The sequence below is a fragment of the Numida meleagris genome, chromosome 32 (assembly GCF_002078875.1).
Source record: "Numida meleagris isolate 19003 breed g44 Domestic line chromosome 32, NumMel1.0, whole genome shotgun sequence".
NCBI lineage: Eukaryota > Metazoa > Chordata > Aves > Galliformes > Numididae > Numida > Numida meleagris.
Window position 1 is genome coordinate 800,428 of NC_034437.1, and position 14,237 is coordinate 814,664.

At 63.4% G+C, this 14,237-nt stretch overlaps 3 protein-coding genes across 7 annotated transcripts in view; 1 reads left to right on the plus strand and 2 right to left on the minus strand.

Moving 5' to 3' along the window:
* The window catches only part of PAN2 (PAN2 poly(A) specific ribonuclease subunit), a 19,043-nt gene extending 8,423 nt beyond the window's left edge, over positions 1-10,620 (minus strand). Inside the window, exons 1-26 of one of the 5 annotated variants that reach the window (XM_021379260.1) lie at positions 10,486-10,620; positions 9,550-9,850; positions 8,923-9,092; positions 8,606-8,726; positions 8,444-8,521; positions 8,043-8,310; positions 7,514-7,856; positions 7,176-7,272; positions 6,711-6,830; positions 6,465-6,584; positions 6,265-6,393; positions 5,917-6,116; positions 5,491-5,633; positions 5,067-5,173; positions 4,466-4,564; positions 3,896-3,972; positions 3,291-3,432; positions 2,876-3,013; positions 2,148-2,207; positions 1,913-2,003; positions 1,674-1,831; positions 1,436-1,579; positions 1,057-1,236; positions 847-940; positions 539-736; positions 230-470 (exon numbers count right to left, since the gene is read on the minus strand). In XM_021379260.1, coding sequence (XP_021234935.1) covers positions 436-470; positions 539-736; positions 847-940; positions 1,057-1,236; positions 1,436-1,579; positions 1,674-1,831; positions 1,913-2,003; positions 2,148-2,207; positions 2,876-3,013; positions 3,291-3,432; positions 3,896-3,972; positions 4,466-4,564; positions 5,067-5,173; positions 5,491-5,633; positions 5,917-6,116; positions 6,265-6,393; positions 6,465-6,584; positions 6,711-6,830; positions 7,176-7,272; positions 7,514-7,856; positions 8,043-8,310; positions 8,444-8,521; positions 8,606-8,726; positions 8,923-9,092; positions 9,550-9,831 — 3,594 coding nt within the window. In that variant the 5' untranslated portion in view covers positions 9,832-9,850; positions 10,486-10,620 and the 3' untranslated portion in view covers positions 230-435. Of the gene's footprint in view, positions 1-229; positions 471-538; positions 737-846; positions 941-1,056; positions 1,237-1,435; positions 1,580-1,673; positions 1,832-1,912; positions 2,004-2,147; positions 2,515-2,875; positions 3,014-3,290; positions 3,433-3,895; positions 3,973-4,465; positions 4,565-5,066; positions 5,174-5,490; positions 5,634-5,916; positions 6,117-6,264; positions 6,394-6,464; positions 6,585-6,710; positions 6,831-7,175; positions 7,273-7,513; positions 7,857-8,042; positions 8,311-8,443; positions 8,522-8,605; positions 8,727-8,922; positions 9,093-9,549; positions 9,851-10,223; positions 10,413-10,485 lie in introns of those variants that run through there. The other 4 variants (XM_021379258.1, XM_021379259.1, XR_002433093.1 and 1 more) reach the window with 4 other exon arrangements.
* IL23A (interleukin 23 subunit alpha) lies at positions 11,217-13,365 on the plus strand. The gene is made up of 4 exons (XM_021379264.1): positions 11,217-12,044; positions 12,405-12,509; positions 12,933-13,058; positions 13,131-13,365. Exons 1-4 carry the CDS (start codon positions 11,880-11,882, stop codon positions 13,275-13,277), a joined length of 543 nt encoding a protein of 180 aa, XP_021234939.1. The 5' UTR covers positions 11,217-11,879; the 3' UTR covers positions 13,278-13,365.
* The window catches only part of STAT2 (signal transducer and activator of transcription 2), a 5,682-nt gene continuing 4,780 nt past the window's right edge, over positions 13,336-14,237 (minus strand). Inside the window, exons 7-8 of the mRNA XM_021379080.1 lie at positions 13,699-14,223; positions 13,336-13,622 (exon numbers count right to left, since the gene is read on the minus strand). Of these exons, the coding sequence (XP_021234755.1) occupies positions 13,341-13,622; positions 13,699-14,223 (807 nt within the window). The 3' untranslated portion in view covers positions 13,336-13,340. The remainder of the gene's footprint in view (positions 13,623-13,698; positions 14,224-14,237) is intronic.

Here is a 14,237-nt window from a genome sequence, read left to right on the forward strand (position 1 = left end):
CGCGCAGGCAGCGCCACGGCCACCCCGCGGCGAGGAGCGAGGCCCCGAGCTGCCAGGACCCGGCCCGCGTGGCGGTCGGCCCCAGGGGGCGGGGCCTACGAGGACCCCACCCCAAATCCGTGCCTAACCACGCCCCCTTATTTACATATCCCGCGCGTTGTGTGTAGCCCCGCCCCCTCACGCTCCGGTCCCGAGCCCGGTCCCGCAGCAAAAGAAGCGGCGGCGCGAGGGGAGGTCCGAGGCGGCTTTATGGGTGCGCCCGAACCGGCGGGCGGACAACGCGGGCTGTGCCTCGGTACTGCCGGGCACGGGCGGCCACTCCCGGTACCGGCGGGGAGTGCGGGTCCAGGTGCCCCGGGGGCAGTGCTGGGACCTGGGCAGCCCCGGCCCCGCTCGCTCGCTGCTGGTTTCAGTCCCAAATGTTCTTCGTCCCCATCACAGCGCCAGCACGGGGGGGAACACGGCCCCATCTGCGGAGACAAAGTGGGGTCAGGGGGGGCAGGGTGGGGGGGAAGGGGGCCGGGGTCCCGCTGCTTACGCTTGGGGCTGCTCTGGCTGTCGGGCTCGGGCACCTTCCAGTCCAGCTTGCGGCCCTTCTCGTAGAGGGCCTTGAGCACTTTGCGGAAGTCGTCAGGCTCGCTCCCGCCATGGCTCAGTTCCAGGTACTTGCGGTACAGCTGCAGCGCCGTGCGCGCGTCCTCGATGCTGTCGTGGGTCTCACCTTGGATCTTCAGGTCTGCGGGGAAAGCCCGGCTCAGTTCGGGGCTCCCCCTGTGGGTCCCATCGGGGGAGAAGCCCGGAGGAGCAGCTCCCGGCTCCCTTGGATCTCAGGATGCAGCCACTAACCCAGGAAGTACCAGGCGAGGAAGCGCAGGGAAATCATCCTCTTCCTCGGGATGTGGAACAGGTACACGGTGTCGATCACCTGGTCCTTGGGCACCTGGAAGGCAGAGGCTGTTGCTGGTGGTTCACGGTTCCACATGCAGGGGCTGCTATGGGCCCCCCAGCCCGCCCAGGACACTGTGGGTCACCAGGGATGGGGCTCAGAGCTCTCACCATGAGGTTGATGACACGGAAATCCTTCTGCAGCCCGTGGCCCACGAACTTGACGCCCACGTCGATGAGGAAGCGCAGCTTCAGGTAGGTGGATTTGAGAGTGGTGAGGTGCTTAGAGGAGATCTTGGCATCCAGATCTCCAGGCTTGATCCCCGAGTACTGCGTCAGGTAATCCACCACCTGTGGTGACAAAGCACATGGCACCGGGTTGGGGTGCTTAGGGGCACCCATGGGCTTCGTACCCTCCCTGTTCCTCCCAGCATCCCAGGGAGGGTGCTGCCATTATCCCAGGTGCCTCCTCTCCAGAAAGCAGCAGGCAGAGGGGCTCTGCCACCCCCGCGGGGTTGGGAGCTGTGCAAAGCCACCAGGACCATGGTACCTGCTCCTGGGTGGAGATGTAGTCATCAATGAAGGGCACGCCCTCATTAGGGCCCTGGCCCCGCACGCACGTGATCCTGGCCACCGACATCTGGCTGGGCTTGATGGTGGATTTGGTCCCGTCACTGCGCAGCTCAGCCTCCTCCTGTGATGGACGAGCAGAGAGCTCAGGGACAGACAGCTCCTGCAGCCCCGAGCCACCTGGCACAGCCACAGCACCCTGTCCCCCACCGCCTGACCTCGTTCAGCGTGACAAACTCGGCATCCAGCCCCACCAGGTCACCCGCCTGCGGCATCTCACTCAGCATGAGGGGGATGAAGGTGGCATGGCACTTGCGCTGCTTGCGAGCCAGAGAGGCCTCTGCCAGCAGTACGCTGGCTTCAATTGGGTTCTTGACTGCAGGAAAAGGGGAGGGGGGGGGATCAGCTGGGAGCAGACAGCTTGCCCCCGTGCAGCCAGTTCCACTTAGACACTCACTGACGAGGTTGTACTTGGAGTTGAGGTTCCTCCGGGCATAGTACAGGATAGCGGGCACCTTCCAGCTCATGTCAAACTGCACCGCCTCGCACTGCGGGGAGGGAGGGACGGGACCCCAAGGGGGGGGTGGAATGTGGCAGGGTGCTCCCACGTCCAGCAGGAACCCCCCCACCCCACAGCTCGACACCAGGGCAGGACCTGCTGGGCTCCCTCACCGGCGGCCACGGGCACTCACCTTATCCACAGGCTCAATGAGGAAGTCGTTGAAGAGATACCACTGCTGGTGCGTGACTCCCTGCAGAGAGAGGCGCAGACGCTGCATTAGGGCCCCCCCTAGGCAAATGCAATGACTCCTCTACCCAGCTACTGGGGAGAGGGGTGTGACCGTGCCACGTGGGAACTCCCTCCCTTCCTGGGACACTGTGGGGAAATCCCTGCTGGCCTGGGTGGTGACAAGTGTACACGAAGCTCTGGGGCCAGACGGGCACTCCACGGAGATGCAACAAGCAACAGGCAGGGATGCAGTCTTGACACACTCTGGGAACTCCTGGTTTGAGCATCTCCACCAAACAAAAGGACTGCCCAGACCAGCCCTGTTTCCCCTGGAAGGGAGATGAGGTCACAGCCCCTACCTGGAACCACAAGTGCAGGCTGGCAACGTGCCTGTGACCCAGGAGGAACTAGCCCAAAAAGAGTGGGAAGAGCGCTTCTTCAGCCCTTTCCTCCCCACAGGGCGCCTGAGAAGCACTCACCTGTTGAAGGCTGCCTGGCACATCCAATAAATCACACTCAAGACTTTACTAAGAGAGCAAGAGTGCCAGGAATGGTTCTGTCAGACAACCCAATTCCTGGACGAGCTCTGCGCAAGAACTCCTGGGCAAGGCAGGACACCCTGGCAGCAGGGCTGCTCCTGTGGGATGGCGACCACAGGCAGGAGTGCACCAGTCCCACGGGGCATCTCACCTCCTTCCTTTGGTGGTAGGTCTCTCCCACTTTGATGTGACCCACCAGGCTGCCCCCCGTGCGGGAATCCAGGATGTGGACAACCGTGGCCATGAGATCGTAGACATACACCGACTCGGGGTCGTCGGATGGACACAGCTGCAGGAGGAACCAGCCCCAGGGGAAAATGTCTGAGCCCCTGACTTCCCTTCTAGGCAGTTCCCGGATCTCCATCCCAAACCCCAGAGCTCAGACGTGCAGAGTTTTCCAGGCTGGCCATGCTTGAGGCATGGAGCTCACCCAAGGCATCTCCAAGATGGTCCCTTTATCTCTCACCCACGTACGCTCGGCAGAAAGCGGTTCTAAAGCAGTTCTGCTCCTGCAGTCCCACGTGCACACAACCACGCAGTCCCACAGGGATGTCATCTGCCTTTACCTCATCGCTTTCGCTCCAGTTGCACACATCTAGCTCCTTATTCTTGGTCAGCCTCATCTTGATGGCGTGGGGGATCCAAATATTCTTCAGTTCCTCCACGGAAGGATACGAATGCCCCACCTCGGGGTTTCCCAGTTCCTTCCTGCAAGGAGAATCACACAAGGCAGAGCTGGAAGCAGTCATGAGATGCAGTCTCGGTCAGATTCTCCGGGGAAGGATCTATACCACCCAGCCCACCCATCAGCCAGCTCGTTCGTAAACCTTCCTCTGCAGCTGCCTACAGCAGCGCCCTGGGAAAGCTAACATCAGCCAAAAAGGGCTGATATGTGGCCCTGGGTCCTTTGTCAGTCTGAAAAGGGATGGACAACAGGGGCTGAGGGTTCGAAAGTGGATCGCAAGGGTACGTGAACAACGTGCTGCCCAGATCACCTACACAGGGACGGTCTCAGAGCAGCAATGAGACTGTTCCAGTTTAGGGTCCACAAGGAAGCACAGGCAGGTAGATTGTGGAATGATTGTTAAATGAGAAATGGCTCTGAATTCTGGAGCAATCCAGAAGGCATCACTGCTCAGCTAGAGCTGCCACCCCAGGAACAGTCACCTACCAGTCTCCAAGAGAGATTTCTTTGCCTTTGGTGATCTCAAAGCCTCCTCTCTTCATCATGGCTCTCTGAAAGGCATACTGACAACGAAACACAGGGAAGTGTCAGCACGGAGCGACAGGCAGGGCTCAGGAACACGTGGGTGACAGCCAGGCCAGCAGCAAGGAAAAGACAGAGACTGTAAAGTCAGTGACAGGGAAAAAGACAGCAAGGGAAACCCGGCTGTCCACCAGCTCTGCTGGGCTTGTACTCTGGGAAGCAGGCACTGCCTCATTGCTCCTAGGTCCTAGGGGGTTGGGGGAATGAAAGCGTGACTCTACTGAAGTCCTGTCAGCTTTTGTCATGGCAGGAGATGTTGTCTTTTCCAGCTCCAAATGCACAGCTCATGCTACGTGCATGACCAAACACCAACAAGTCCTCTGCAGACAAAGTATGGTGATGCTTGGGTGGAGTGCAAGAGACTGTTAGAAACAGCAAGATCACAGCGAAAACACTTCTGAAGAACGGGACGCGCAGCAAACCCCGTGTGCCAGGGAGGACAAGCCTGCTTCTGCCCCAAAGTGTCTCCCCCACCTCAGCCTGTGTCTTCCAGAAATCTGCTTCCTTGGAGCTGTTCACCTCACAGTTAATGACCAGGACATCTGGAAGGCAGCGGATATTCCGGGTCTGGACCTGTAGAAAGAGTGGGAGATGGAAGGAAGGCAGCACCGAGAGCCCCAAGAAAGGCTCAGAACTGGATGTGGCACATGCCATCCTTTTCCCTCTTCCAAAGTCTTTGCCCGTAGTGCTGCCTCCCCACTGCCTGGTAGAGTTTCTTTTTCAAGAAGGGGGTACTGTAAGGGAAACCAAAGCAGGAAGCAGGCTCCCACACCCCCAGAGCCTCAGAAGCTGCAGCACAACAGGTGTGCTTGGCTCCTGGGGGCTTCCCCCCACCCCTGGGGGTTCAGATGGGACCCGCATGACCCACGTTGCAGCACCGTGCAGCCCCAGGAGGGCACAGAATACCATGCACCACACCAGCTCACAGGCCAGGTGAGGAACTGAATCCCTTGCATCCACTCAGAATGTTCCCTGCTGACTGATGGAGAAACTGCCCCTGCTCAGCCTGAAGCACTCACCCCCTTCTCCCACCCCCCTCCTCCCCCCCCAGCCCGCAGCTCCCTCGCTGGCTCACCGTGGGCTGGTACTTCTCACAGTTCTCACACCAGGCCTGCGTGTTCTGCTCCAAGCAGATGCTTCGCTTTAAAATTTGGGCAAACTCGTAGTCTTTCGCTGGTTTTTCTGAAGGGAGAAAGGACAATAACGTCACCTTCCAACATTCACATCTTTACCGATTTAGCTCAGCCAGACCTCTGGGGTTTTCCTCATAACCACCAGGGAGAAGGTCAGCCCCCAAATTCTGCCTTCCCGCATCCCAAAGCTCAACTGCTGGGCCTGCCACAGCCCGGGCCAGATGACTGCAGGAGTTTCTCAGGTGTCTGTCACCTCAAAAGAAACACGGCTCATCCCTACAGATAACAAACCCTGCTTGGCTGCCCTGCCCCAAGGGAAAAGCAGCGGGGCGAAACCTGCAAGCCCTGCCCACCCCTGCAGGTTACCAGTGCTCTCAGGGTAGGAGAGGGTGAAGAGCAGCGTGGAGGACACACGGACGGTTTCCTTTCCGCAGCGGCACATGCTACAGTTCTCCACCTCACAGCTGAACAGCTGCCCGATAACCGAGTCCCCCGAGGACCCAAAGGTGCTGGGAAAGAAAAATAAAGGAGTACCTGGGTTAGCAGGATCCCCCAAATCCCTGCTGAGAAGGGATGGGTGGTACAGCGGGCTGAGCACTGGGGACCCACGCATCTCTGCACACGGGTCTAGGCCCAGAAGAGACAGAGGTTCAAATCTTGCTACAGGGACAGCTGCAGATATGCATGTTCCCATGCAGACCCTCCTTCCTGAGGGACAGATGGGGCCTCTGGGAGCCAGACTCTCTCCCTGCCTCAGTTACTCTCTGTCCTGCTCCCAGGCCAGGGCTTTACCTGCTGCCAGCCCCCCGATAAGCCTGTGGTCCCTCCTGCTCCTGAGTCTCCTGGTGCAGCTGGGTCAGGATGAAACGGTTCCAGCTCTGAATCAGCCGCCCCAGGTTCACTTTCCCTGTGGCTTCGTCTGAGTCAGCCAGGATCAGCCCCAGTGCTGAAGCCTCTGGGATTGTGCGGAAAGCCCGCAAGAAGTTGCTTCCCTGAGGATGGAGCAAGAGTGGTATGTCACAGCCGTCAAATGACAGGAGTTTCCATCTGTCTGACGCCATCTCTTCAGGACCCAGCACCACCCTGCTCCTCTGTGATCTCTTACCCAGTTGCCTCACATTGTCTGGGCTTGCCACTGACCTGGCAAGGGTCTCCTCGGGACAGATCCAGCATGTGGAAGAGCAAGCCCAGCTCACAGCCCAGGCAGAACTCCTTCTGGCACAGGTGGTTCTGGACCAGGCAGCGGACAGGCTCCAAAAAATACAGCACCTGGCAGAGACAGAGACATCAGGAGCAGTCCTGGGGCTGTGACGGCCTGGGCAGGGCTGGGCATCTCCCACCTGGATCATGCAGTTGCAGTAGGCATTGGGGATATGGGGCTCCAGGCCTGCAAACAGTGTCTTGTTATAATGCTTGAAATCAAAATCTTCCAGCCCCAGTTTGGAGTATTTGATTGTGACCTGGGAAAGAGATGCAGCATGTCAAACAAACGCTCTCCCACACCACAGGACACCCACAAAATGTCCAGGTCTCCCCACAGAGATGTAAGCTGGTGCTAGAGCCCACGTAGGTCCTTCGAAGGCTACCTTCCTGTACTTCTTGGCCACCATGTAGAGGTGAGGTTCCTCCTCCCTCCCAATCGGGGACTCGGGAACTTGGCTGAAGCTGTCGAACTCGTTGTCTGCCTCTTTTAACCGATAGGGGATCTGGGAGGGAGAAGAGAAGGGAAGAGCAGCTGAATCCTGAGGTGAAGCACCGCGAACCGAAACAAGCAGCTCCTGGGCTTTCCTACCTCCCCGAATGAGCAAAGGAATAAACCAGAAAGGAGTGGGGCCCTCCCTTAACCTGCACGAGTCCTCCACACCTTCCTTCTTACAAGGGACTTATCACTGTGGGGAAACTACAGCGGTGCTGCGGGCAAGGGTGAAACGCAGCAGTGTTTTCCCAAGGGCAGGGACGTGCCATGTCCACAAACCTCCGGACCAAACAGCTCAAACCTTCCCTGCCACAGAGCGAGTTATCGGGCACAACGTCCTCCTGAGAGGGCGTACCTGGTTGCGGAGCTTGGTCCTCGGGTTTGGAGCGTAGCCAATGAACCCCACTTTCTTCATGGTGCGTAAAATCTCAGGATCTACTGGAGGAGCTCGCCTACAAAACACACCGTGACTCAGAGGCTGCTCTGTTTGGCAGCACTGCTTAACGGAGTGCCTCGCTCAGGCACCCACCAGCGGGTCCACAGGGGCTCCTCTCGTTCAGTTATTCCCCCCTAGAAAACTCAGCACTCATTTTCAACCACAATAAAATACCGGACCAGCACGGTGCCCGCAGCCCTGTGCAGGAGAGGATTTTTTCCACGCCAGCTTTCACTGGGAGAGTACTGGCAGATTACCGGGGTGCCGGGGCCGAGTTGGCGGCAGGCCAGTCCGACAGCAGGGTCTCGCTGGTCAGCGGCACAGGGATGAGCGAGAGGGGCACGAGGTCCTGGTTCCAGTCCAAGTGTGGCAGCGTGTCGACAATGCAGGGCAGAGCAAAGTCGGTCTCCCGGGAGTAAGTGTTGAAGGTGACCTCCGGGGAGTCGGCCCAGAGGTGCACGCAACCCTCGGAGTCGCCAAACGCCAGGGCCTGCTTGCTGGCCGAGACGTCGAAGGTCATGATCAGAGGCCCCACGGTGTTCACGTGGAAGATGTCGGCCGGGTTGGCGAGGCCGGTGGGCTCGCAGAACTGGCACTGACCTGCGGGAGGGAAGCGCAGAGGGAGGAGGCGTCGGGGAGGGGGAGGGAGGAGCAGCACAAGCTGCACTCCCAGCACAGCCCCCGCTGACGGGGCCGGTTGAGCCGGCTGGGCGCAGAGCGAGCGCTCCACCAGCTCCGTCCCGCTGCGACTCAACTGCTGACCCGGGGGAAAGGCGGCTTCCCCACCTGTCTGGGAGATGATGGCCAGGCGGGAGGTGTAGGTGGGGATGAAGCGGAGGAAGAAGGGGTCGATGTGGACCTGCAGAGGGGTGGTGGCTCGCATCATGCGCAGGTCGTACACCTTCAGGAAGCGGTCGCAGGCCAGGCCGTTCATCCGGCTGGAGAAGCCGCAGGTCACCAGCAGGTTCCCGTGGACGTCAAAATCAGACAAGCTGCCTGAGTAGGCATCGAACTCGTGTTCCACCACAAACGTGCGTAGATCCCTCAAGGAGACCTGGGAGGGTAAGACAGGGGTGCTGAGCGCCGCACAGCTGGGTGCTGGTCACCCGGGAGCCCTCTGAGCTCTGCTGAACAGGGCACCCCGGGGGGGAAGCTGTCAGAAGGGCTGACGGGCACGACGGCGTTACCTTCCCCGAGGTGTGTCCGCAGAAAAAGAAGCGGTTTGATTGCCTCATGATGGTGATGCCAGGTACCTCCACGGTGTACTGGGAAGGACACAGAGCAGCGGGGTGAGCAGCAGGCAAAGCAGCCACGGGACGCGGTGCCGCGGGCCCGGTACCCGGCGGTACCTTCTGCGTCTCCTGCACGGTGTTGAGGTCTATCTCGATCACGTGGTTCTGCAGTCCGCCGACCAGCAGAGTGCTGCTGTCCGTGAGCAGGAGGCTGTGCATGTCCTCAGCCTCATCCATGCTGCAGAAGAGAGAGGACAGCCCTTGCAGTCCCGCTGAGCTCTGGGACACGGCAGGGAAGGAGTCTGGGATCTTGCCCTTGTTCTTCTCCCAGACCGAGCTTTTAGACTGCAGGAAGGGAGCGGAGAACTTCTCCTCCTCCCACAAACGCACTGTGACCGTTCCCTTGTTCCCAGCTGCCAGGGCAGCGCACTCACAGGTAGTCAAATATGATGAGGCCTCCTCGTGACATGCACTTCAGGTTGGTTTTGGTCAGGAAAAGGACCCCACTCTCCAGGCTCTGGATCTGCCGGATGTCATCGCTGCTGTTCACTTGGAAGGAGGAGTACCGCTCCAGCGTTGGGCCAAAGAACGAGGTGGCGTGGCCCTAAAAGCAGCGGGACAGCATCGTCAAGACCCTGGGTATGACACAGGCAAGAGCCGCTCTACCCTGTATCAGTCGGGTGGAGGCTGGCTGCCTTGCTGCTTCAGCCACTTAGAAAAGGGCTTCCTGCCTCTCTGTCTCGACAGAACCGTGAGAGGCTGTTCAGACGTTCCTTTTTTTCGGCAGGTGTGAGTAAAGAACCAAAAGCTCCACCAGCCCAAGAGGTCGGGGCTGTAGCACCTGGAGGCTCTTTGACAGACAAACAAGCCTGAGCATTTCCCCCGCTCTGGGACGCATCAGCCACTTCCAGCTCTCTGCATCTGCACGGCACAACTCCCACTTCCAAGCCGGCATTTCCAGCTCAGACCCAGCCCCACGCCAACGCTCCGTTCACAACCAGCTTGCCTCCAGCAGGTCGGAGCACACAGATGTGGGGCCGCAGCCGCCTCGAGGCACCTACCCCATGGTTCCCAACCCACAGCATTTCTTCATGGAGGTCAAAATGGGAGACGGAGACGGGCACGCCCACTTCGGAGACGGCGGTGTGCAGCTCGCTGTACATGCCCTCCACGATGTGCACAGACTCTGGCACCGCGATGCCCTCTAAGGGCACCCCCTCGGGATCCAGCTCCACGTTCTGCAGCAGGCTGGGGTTGAGGTGGGGGTCCAGCACGGGATCCAGCGCCGGGTGCAACGTGGGAGCATACTCAGCAAGGGAGGGGTCGAGACCTTCAAAATTCATGGTGAAAACCAACGTCTCCCTTCGGAACAGAAAAGGAACTAAGTTGGTCAGTCAGAAACACCGAGGGCCGCGATTCTTAGAAACACCGCGCAGGGCCGGTGACTACAGGGGCGATGGGAAGGCGCTGGAATCTCCGCCGAGCAGAAGGTGCACCTCTCCGGGCCGTGCTCACGGGCGGCACCGCGGCAGCACCGTAAAGTCCCTTCCCGGGACACACTCAGCGCCGCGTCACGGCAGAGAGCTGCGAGGACGGAGCCCACCTCCCCTCCGCCCGGTGCCCGTGGGGAGCCGGACTCCCGCCCCTCTCCCGGGGCTCCCATCGACCGCGGCCTCCCCGCATCTCCACCCCCAGAGCCCCCCCCCGGGCGGGAGGGCCCGCGCCAGCCCCGCACCTGCCCCTTATCTCTGCGGCCGGCGCGGGGCGGACGGGCGGTATCAGCACCCGCAGACCCGCGGCCGTTGGGTGCGGGGCCCGCCCGAGCAGGCCCGGCCCAGCGCAGCACGGGGGGCCCGGCCCCGGCCGAGCGCTCTCCGCAGAGCTCCCAACCGGGAGCGTTACCCACAACCCCCCGCGCTCCGGCCAAGGATCCCACGCTGCCCCGCACGGCGGGAGCGGCGGCGGCCGTCACGCGGAGCGCCGCGAGCTGCCGTTACCGAGCGGCTCCGGGCGGAGCCCGCCGGGAGCGACCCGGCCCCGTTCCACTGCGCCCCTCCTCGTGTCGCTATGGCAACCGCGCCCCCCGCCGTCCGGACCGGAAGTCGGCCCGACCTCAGGGCCGGCGAGCCAATGGCAGCGCGGGACCGCGTGCTCTGGCCAATCAGCGCCTGAGTGAGGCGGGACCAAGCGGCGCGGCGGAAGTCGTGCCAGACGGCGCGGCGGAAGGGACAAACAGTTGCGGTTGGCGGCTCGCGGTGTGGGGGCAGTGGGTCGGGCAGTGCCGCGCTCTCCCTCGGCACCGGGGCCAGACCGGGACTTCAGTGGGGGACGCCGAGACGCCCCCCATCATGGAACCCGGAGTGTTGCGTGTGCCACGGCCCCAGCCCCCCCCCCGACGGCCCCTGCAGTGTCCGCCCGTGTCACACTGTCTCGTTATGTCCAACAGTGTCCACTCCCGGTGTCCCCGGTTCGTGGCCGTGGAGCCCTCCTCACACCCGGCGGTGCTGCACCGCTCTCCTCGCCCCCCGGAGCCCCGCGGCCGCGCTGGAGCCCTCGGGACGGAGACGGCCCCTGGAGCTCAGCGGAGGGGAACCGGGGGGCGGCGGAGCACGGGGGATCCAGACCCCATCCCCGAACCGGGGCTCAGGACGCGGTGCCGCCGGCGGGGGTCCTGGTGGGGCGCGGAGGATCAGGCAGCCGCTGAGCCCGGGGGTCGGTCCGCGGCGAGGGCTCAGCCCGGCGGTGGGGGGGCCGTGCCCGGGGAAGGCCGGGGGCAGCCCCTCCGGGCGGGGACCGGGAAGCGCAGGAGCCGCCCTATCGGGGCCGCCGGGATTGCGGAGCCGCGGGCAGTGCGGGGAGGAGGGGAGAGGGGGGGAGCCAGTCGGGTGTCCCGGGGCGGCGGGGAGCGGGGCAGCGCCGAGGCCACCGCTGCAGTTTCCCCGGTGGCACCGGGAACACGGAGCGTGGACGTGGGGGCACCGGGGGAACACTGCGGGACACCTGCGGGCCCGCCCCGCCCCGCCCTGCAGCACGCGGATCCGTTCCCGTCCCGTCCCACCGGGTCCCGAGAGCGGATCCGCGCGGTGCGGTGCCCTGCGAGGAGGGGCACAGGTGTGTTCGGAACCGTCCGCGGGGCCACCGGGCGCGGAGCCACCAGGAACTGCCCCGGGTTTTCCTGCCCGTCCCGTCGGGGCGCGGGGCCGGAGCGGGTGCGGCGGGGCGCAGCACGGGGACCCCGGCCCGGTATCGGTTCTGCTTTCGGGAGAGGCGGCGATTTCGCAGTAACGGGGGGCGGGTGCCACCTGCCCCGGGGATTCCCCACCTGCCGCCGCCCCATAAAAGCCGATGGCTCCGCCGGTGGCGGCACTGACCCGATCCGACCCGCCCCGCCATGTCCCCGCTCCGTCGCCTCCTGCTCGCCCTCTGCCTCCCGGCGATGCTGCTGCCGCCCGCGGTCCCGTTCCCGGCTCCGAGCACCGACTGGGCCGCCTGCAGGGACCTCTCCCAGCGGCTGTCGCGACTGTTGGGGACGATGAAGGAGTCGCACCGGGTGCTGGTGAGCGCCGGGACGGGGTTTGGGGGAGCGGGGGAACGAGGGATGCTCCGGGAACGGGGAGCACCGGGAGCGCTCAGGGAACCGGAGGTGCTCTGGGAACTGGAGATGCTCCGGGAACCGGGAGAACCGGGAATGCTCAGGGAACCAGGGGAAACGGGGATGCTCAGGGAACCAGAGGTGATCCACGAACCGGGAGTGCTCAGTGAGCTGGGAGAACTGGGGATGTTCCAGGAACCGGGGGAATGGGGTGCAGGGGATCTGGGGGGATGGAGGCAAAGGGGATCCGGGGGTGCTGCGGTGCCCTGGCTGCCCGGGGGGAGCCATAGATGTCATGGGGTCCCCATTAACTCCCACTGTCAGCATGGAGTCCATCTGGGTGGAGAGGAGGACTCCGAGGGGGACTGTGCCCCCCGCATCCGCTGCAGCGACGCCTGCGATCCCTCCACGCTGGACATGAACAACACGGTACCAGAGGGGGGAGCTGGGCCGGGGGGGGTGGTATCCCTGGAGGCAAAGCCCAGGGGGTCTTGTGGGGTGCGTGGATGCTCTGGGGATGCACTGTGATGTCTGAAGGGTCCTGGGTGGGGGTCCTGGGGGGTCTCAGGGGTGCTGGGGGTCCCAGAAGTGCCAGGGGTCTGCTGGTGGGGGGGTGGGGGGGGGGGCAAGTGATGCTGGAGATGTTCCTGGGGGCATCTCAGAAGTGCCCAAGGGATGTGCATGGGGGTGTCAGTGCAGCCCAGGGGTCTCAGGGTGCCGGGAGCGTGCGGGTGGGGGGTTCTCAGGGCTGTCGGGATCCAGAGGATCCTCAGGGGTTGCTTTGGGGACGTGCTCAGGGGTGTCTGTTCCCATCCGCCACCTTCATGTTCCCCCCCCCTTCCCGACCCCCAGCACTGCCTGCAGCGGATCCTGCAGGGGCTGCAGCACTACCGGGCCGTGCTGGGCTCCGACATCTTCGCCTCACGCCCGCAGCCGGAGCTGAAGGCGGTGCTGGAGGGGCTGCTGGGTCTCGTGCAGGTGAGCAGACCCCAACCCCGACCCCAACCCTGACCCCCAACCCACAGCCCTCTGACCCCTCTCTCCCTGCAGGTCCCCGTCCATTCCTGCCAGCCCCCCCCGACCCCCCCCACAGCCTCCTGGGCCCGGCCGCTGCTGCAGCACGATGCACTCGAGCGGCTCCGCTCCTTCACCGCCGTCATGAGCCGCGTCTTTACCCACAGCGCCAGCGCCCGCTGACCCTCCCCTGGCCCCCCACCCCCCCCAGTTATTTATTTTCTATTTATGTGCCACACTCCCTATTTATATGGGGTATTTATGGGTTTCTAATAAAGGGCTGGGCAACGAGGAGCTGCTCTCTGCTACAGCGCCGCACCAGGGCTGCCCTAACAGCACCACGGGCAGATGGGGAGGAAGGGGTTTATTTACACGGGGGGGCCGGGAGGGGTCACTGGAAATCGCTGGCGTCGATGTGGAGCGGTGGGAAATCAGCATCGGCAGCGAAGAGCGAGGAGGCAGCGGGCAAAGCCACGTCCTCAAGCTGTGGCAGGAAGGGGTCGTGGTGGTCCAGGAGCACGGCGCTGTCTATGGGATGGGATGGGGAAGGGGGGGGGGGGTCAGCGCCGAATGACCCCCCAGCCCCGCAGCCCCCAGCACTCACCCGTCGGCCCCACGCACCGTCCAGGGTGGGCAGCGGCTCCGTCGCCTCCAGCTGCCCCGTGCCCGCCTCCAGCTCCAGCTCCTGCAGCGGCAGCCCCTCCAGGTCCCCCAGCCCCGACGGCAGCAGCCCCACGGCACCGCTCCCCAGCAGCGGCCCTATGGCACTGCCCCCCGTGGGCAGCACCTCCTGCCCCCTCGGTCCCACTTGCAGCAGCACCACGGGCGGCCCCACGACCCCCATCCCTGTCTGCAGCATTCCCAAGCCCCCCGACTCCAATTGCTGCAGGGACGGCAGCACCGGGACTTGAGGTCCTGGTTGCTGCATCCCCAGTCCTGCAGCCACCACCTGCTGCAGCCCCGGGCTCACGGCCTGCGGTGTCCCGGGGGTCCTGCCCCCCCCCGGCACTGTCCCCGGGTTCACGGGCTGTTGCCCACCGCTCCTCAACCGCAGCGTTTCCAGGTCCTCCGTGGCCCCCACCAACTCCTCCTCCGTCTGCCACGTCTCGTGGGGCTGCCTGCGGGCACAGGGTGGGGGCGGGG

Excerpts from the sequence above, each read along its gene's own strand:
- IL23A (XM_021379264.1), top strand. The coding sequence starts at position 11,880 with ATGTCCCCGCTCCGTCGCCTCCTGCTCGCCCTCTGCCTCCCGGCGATG. Across the intron at positions 12,045-12,404 it reads AGGAGTCGCACCGGGTGCTG|CATGGAGTCCATCTGGGTGG; the intron begins GTGAGCGCCGGG and ends TCCCACTGTCAG. Across the intron at positions 13,059-13,130 it reads GGCTGCTGGGTCTCGTGCAG|GTCCCCGTCCATTCCTGCCA; the intron begins GTGAGCAGACCC and ends CTCTCCCTGCAG.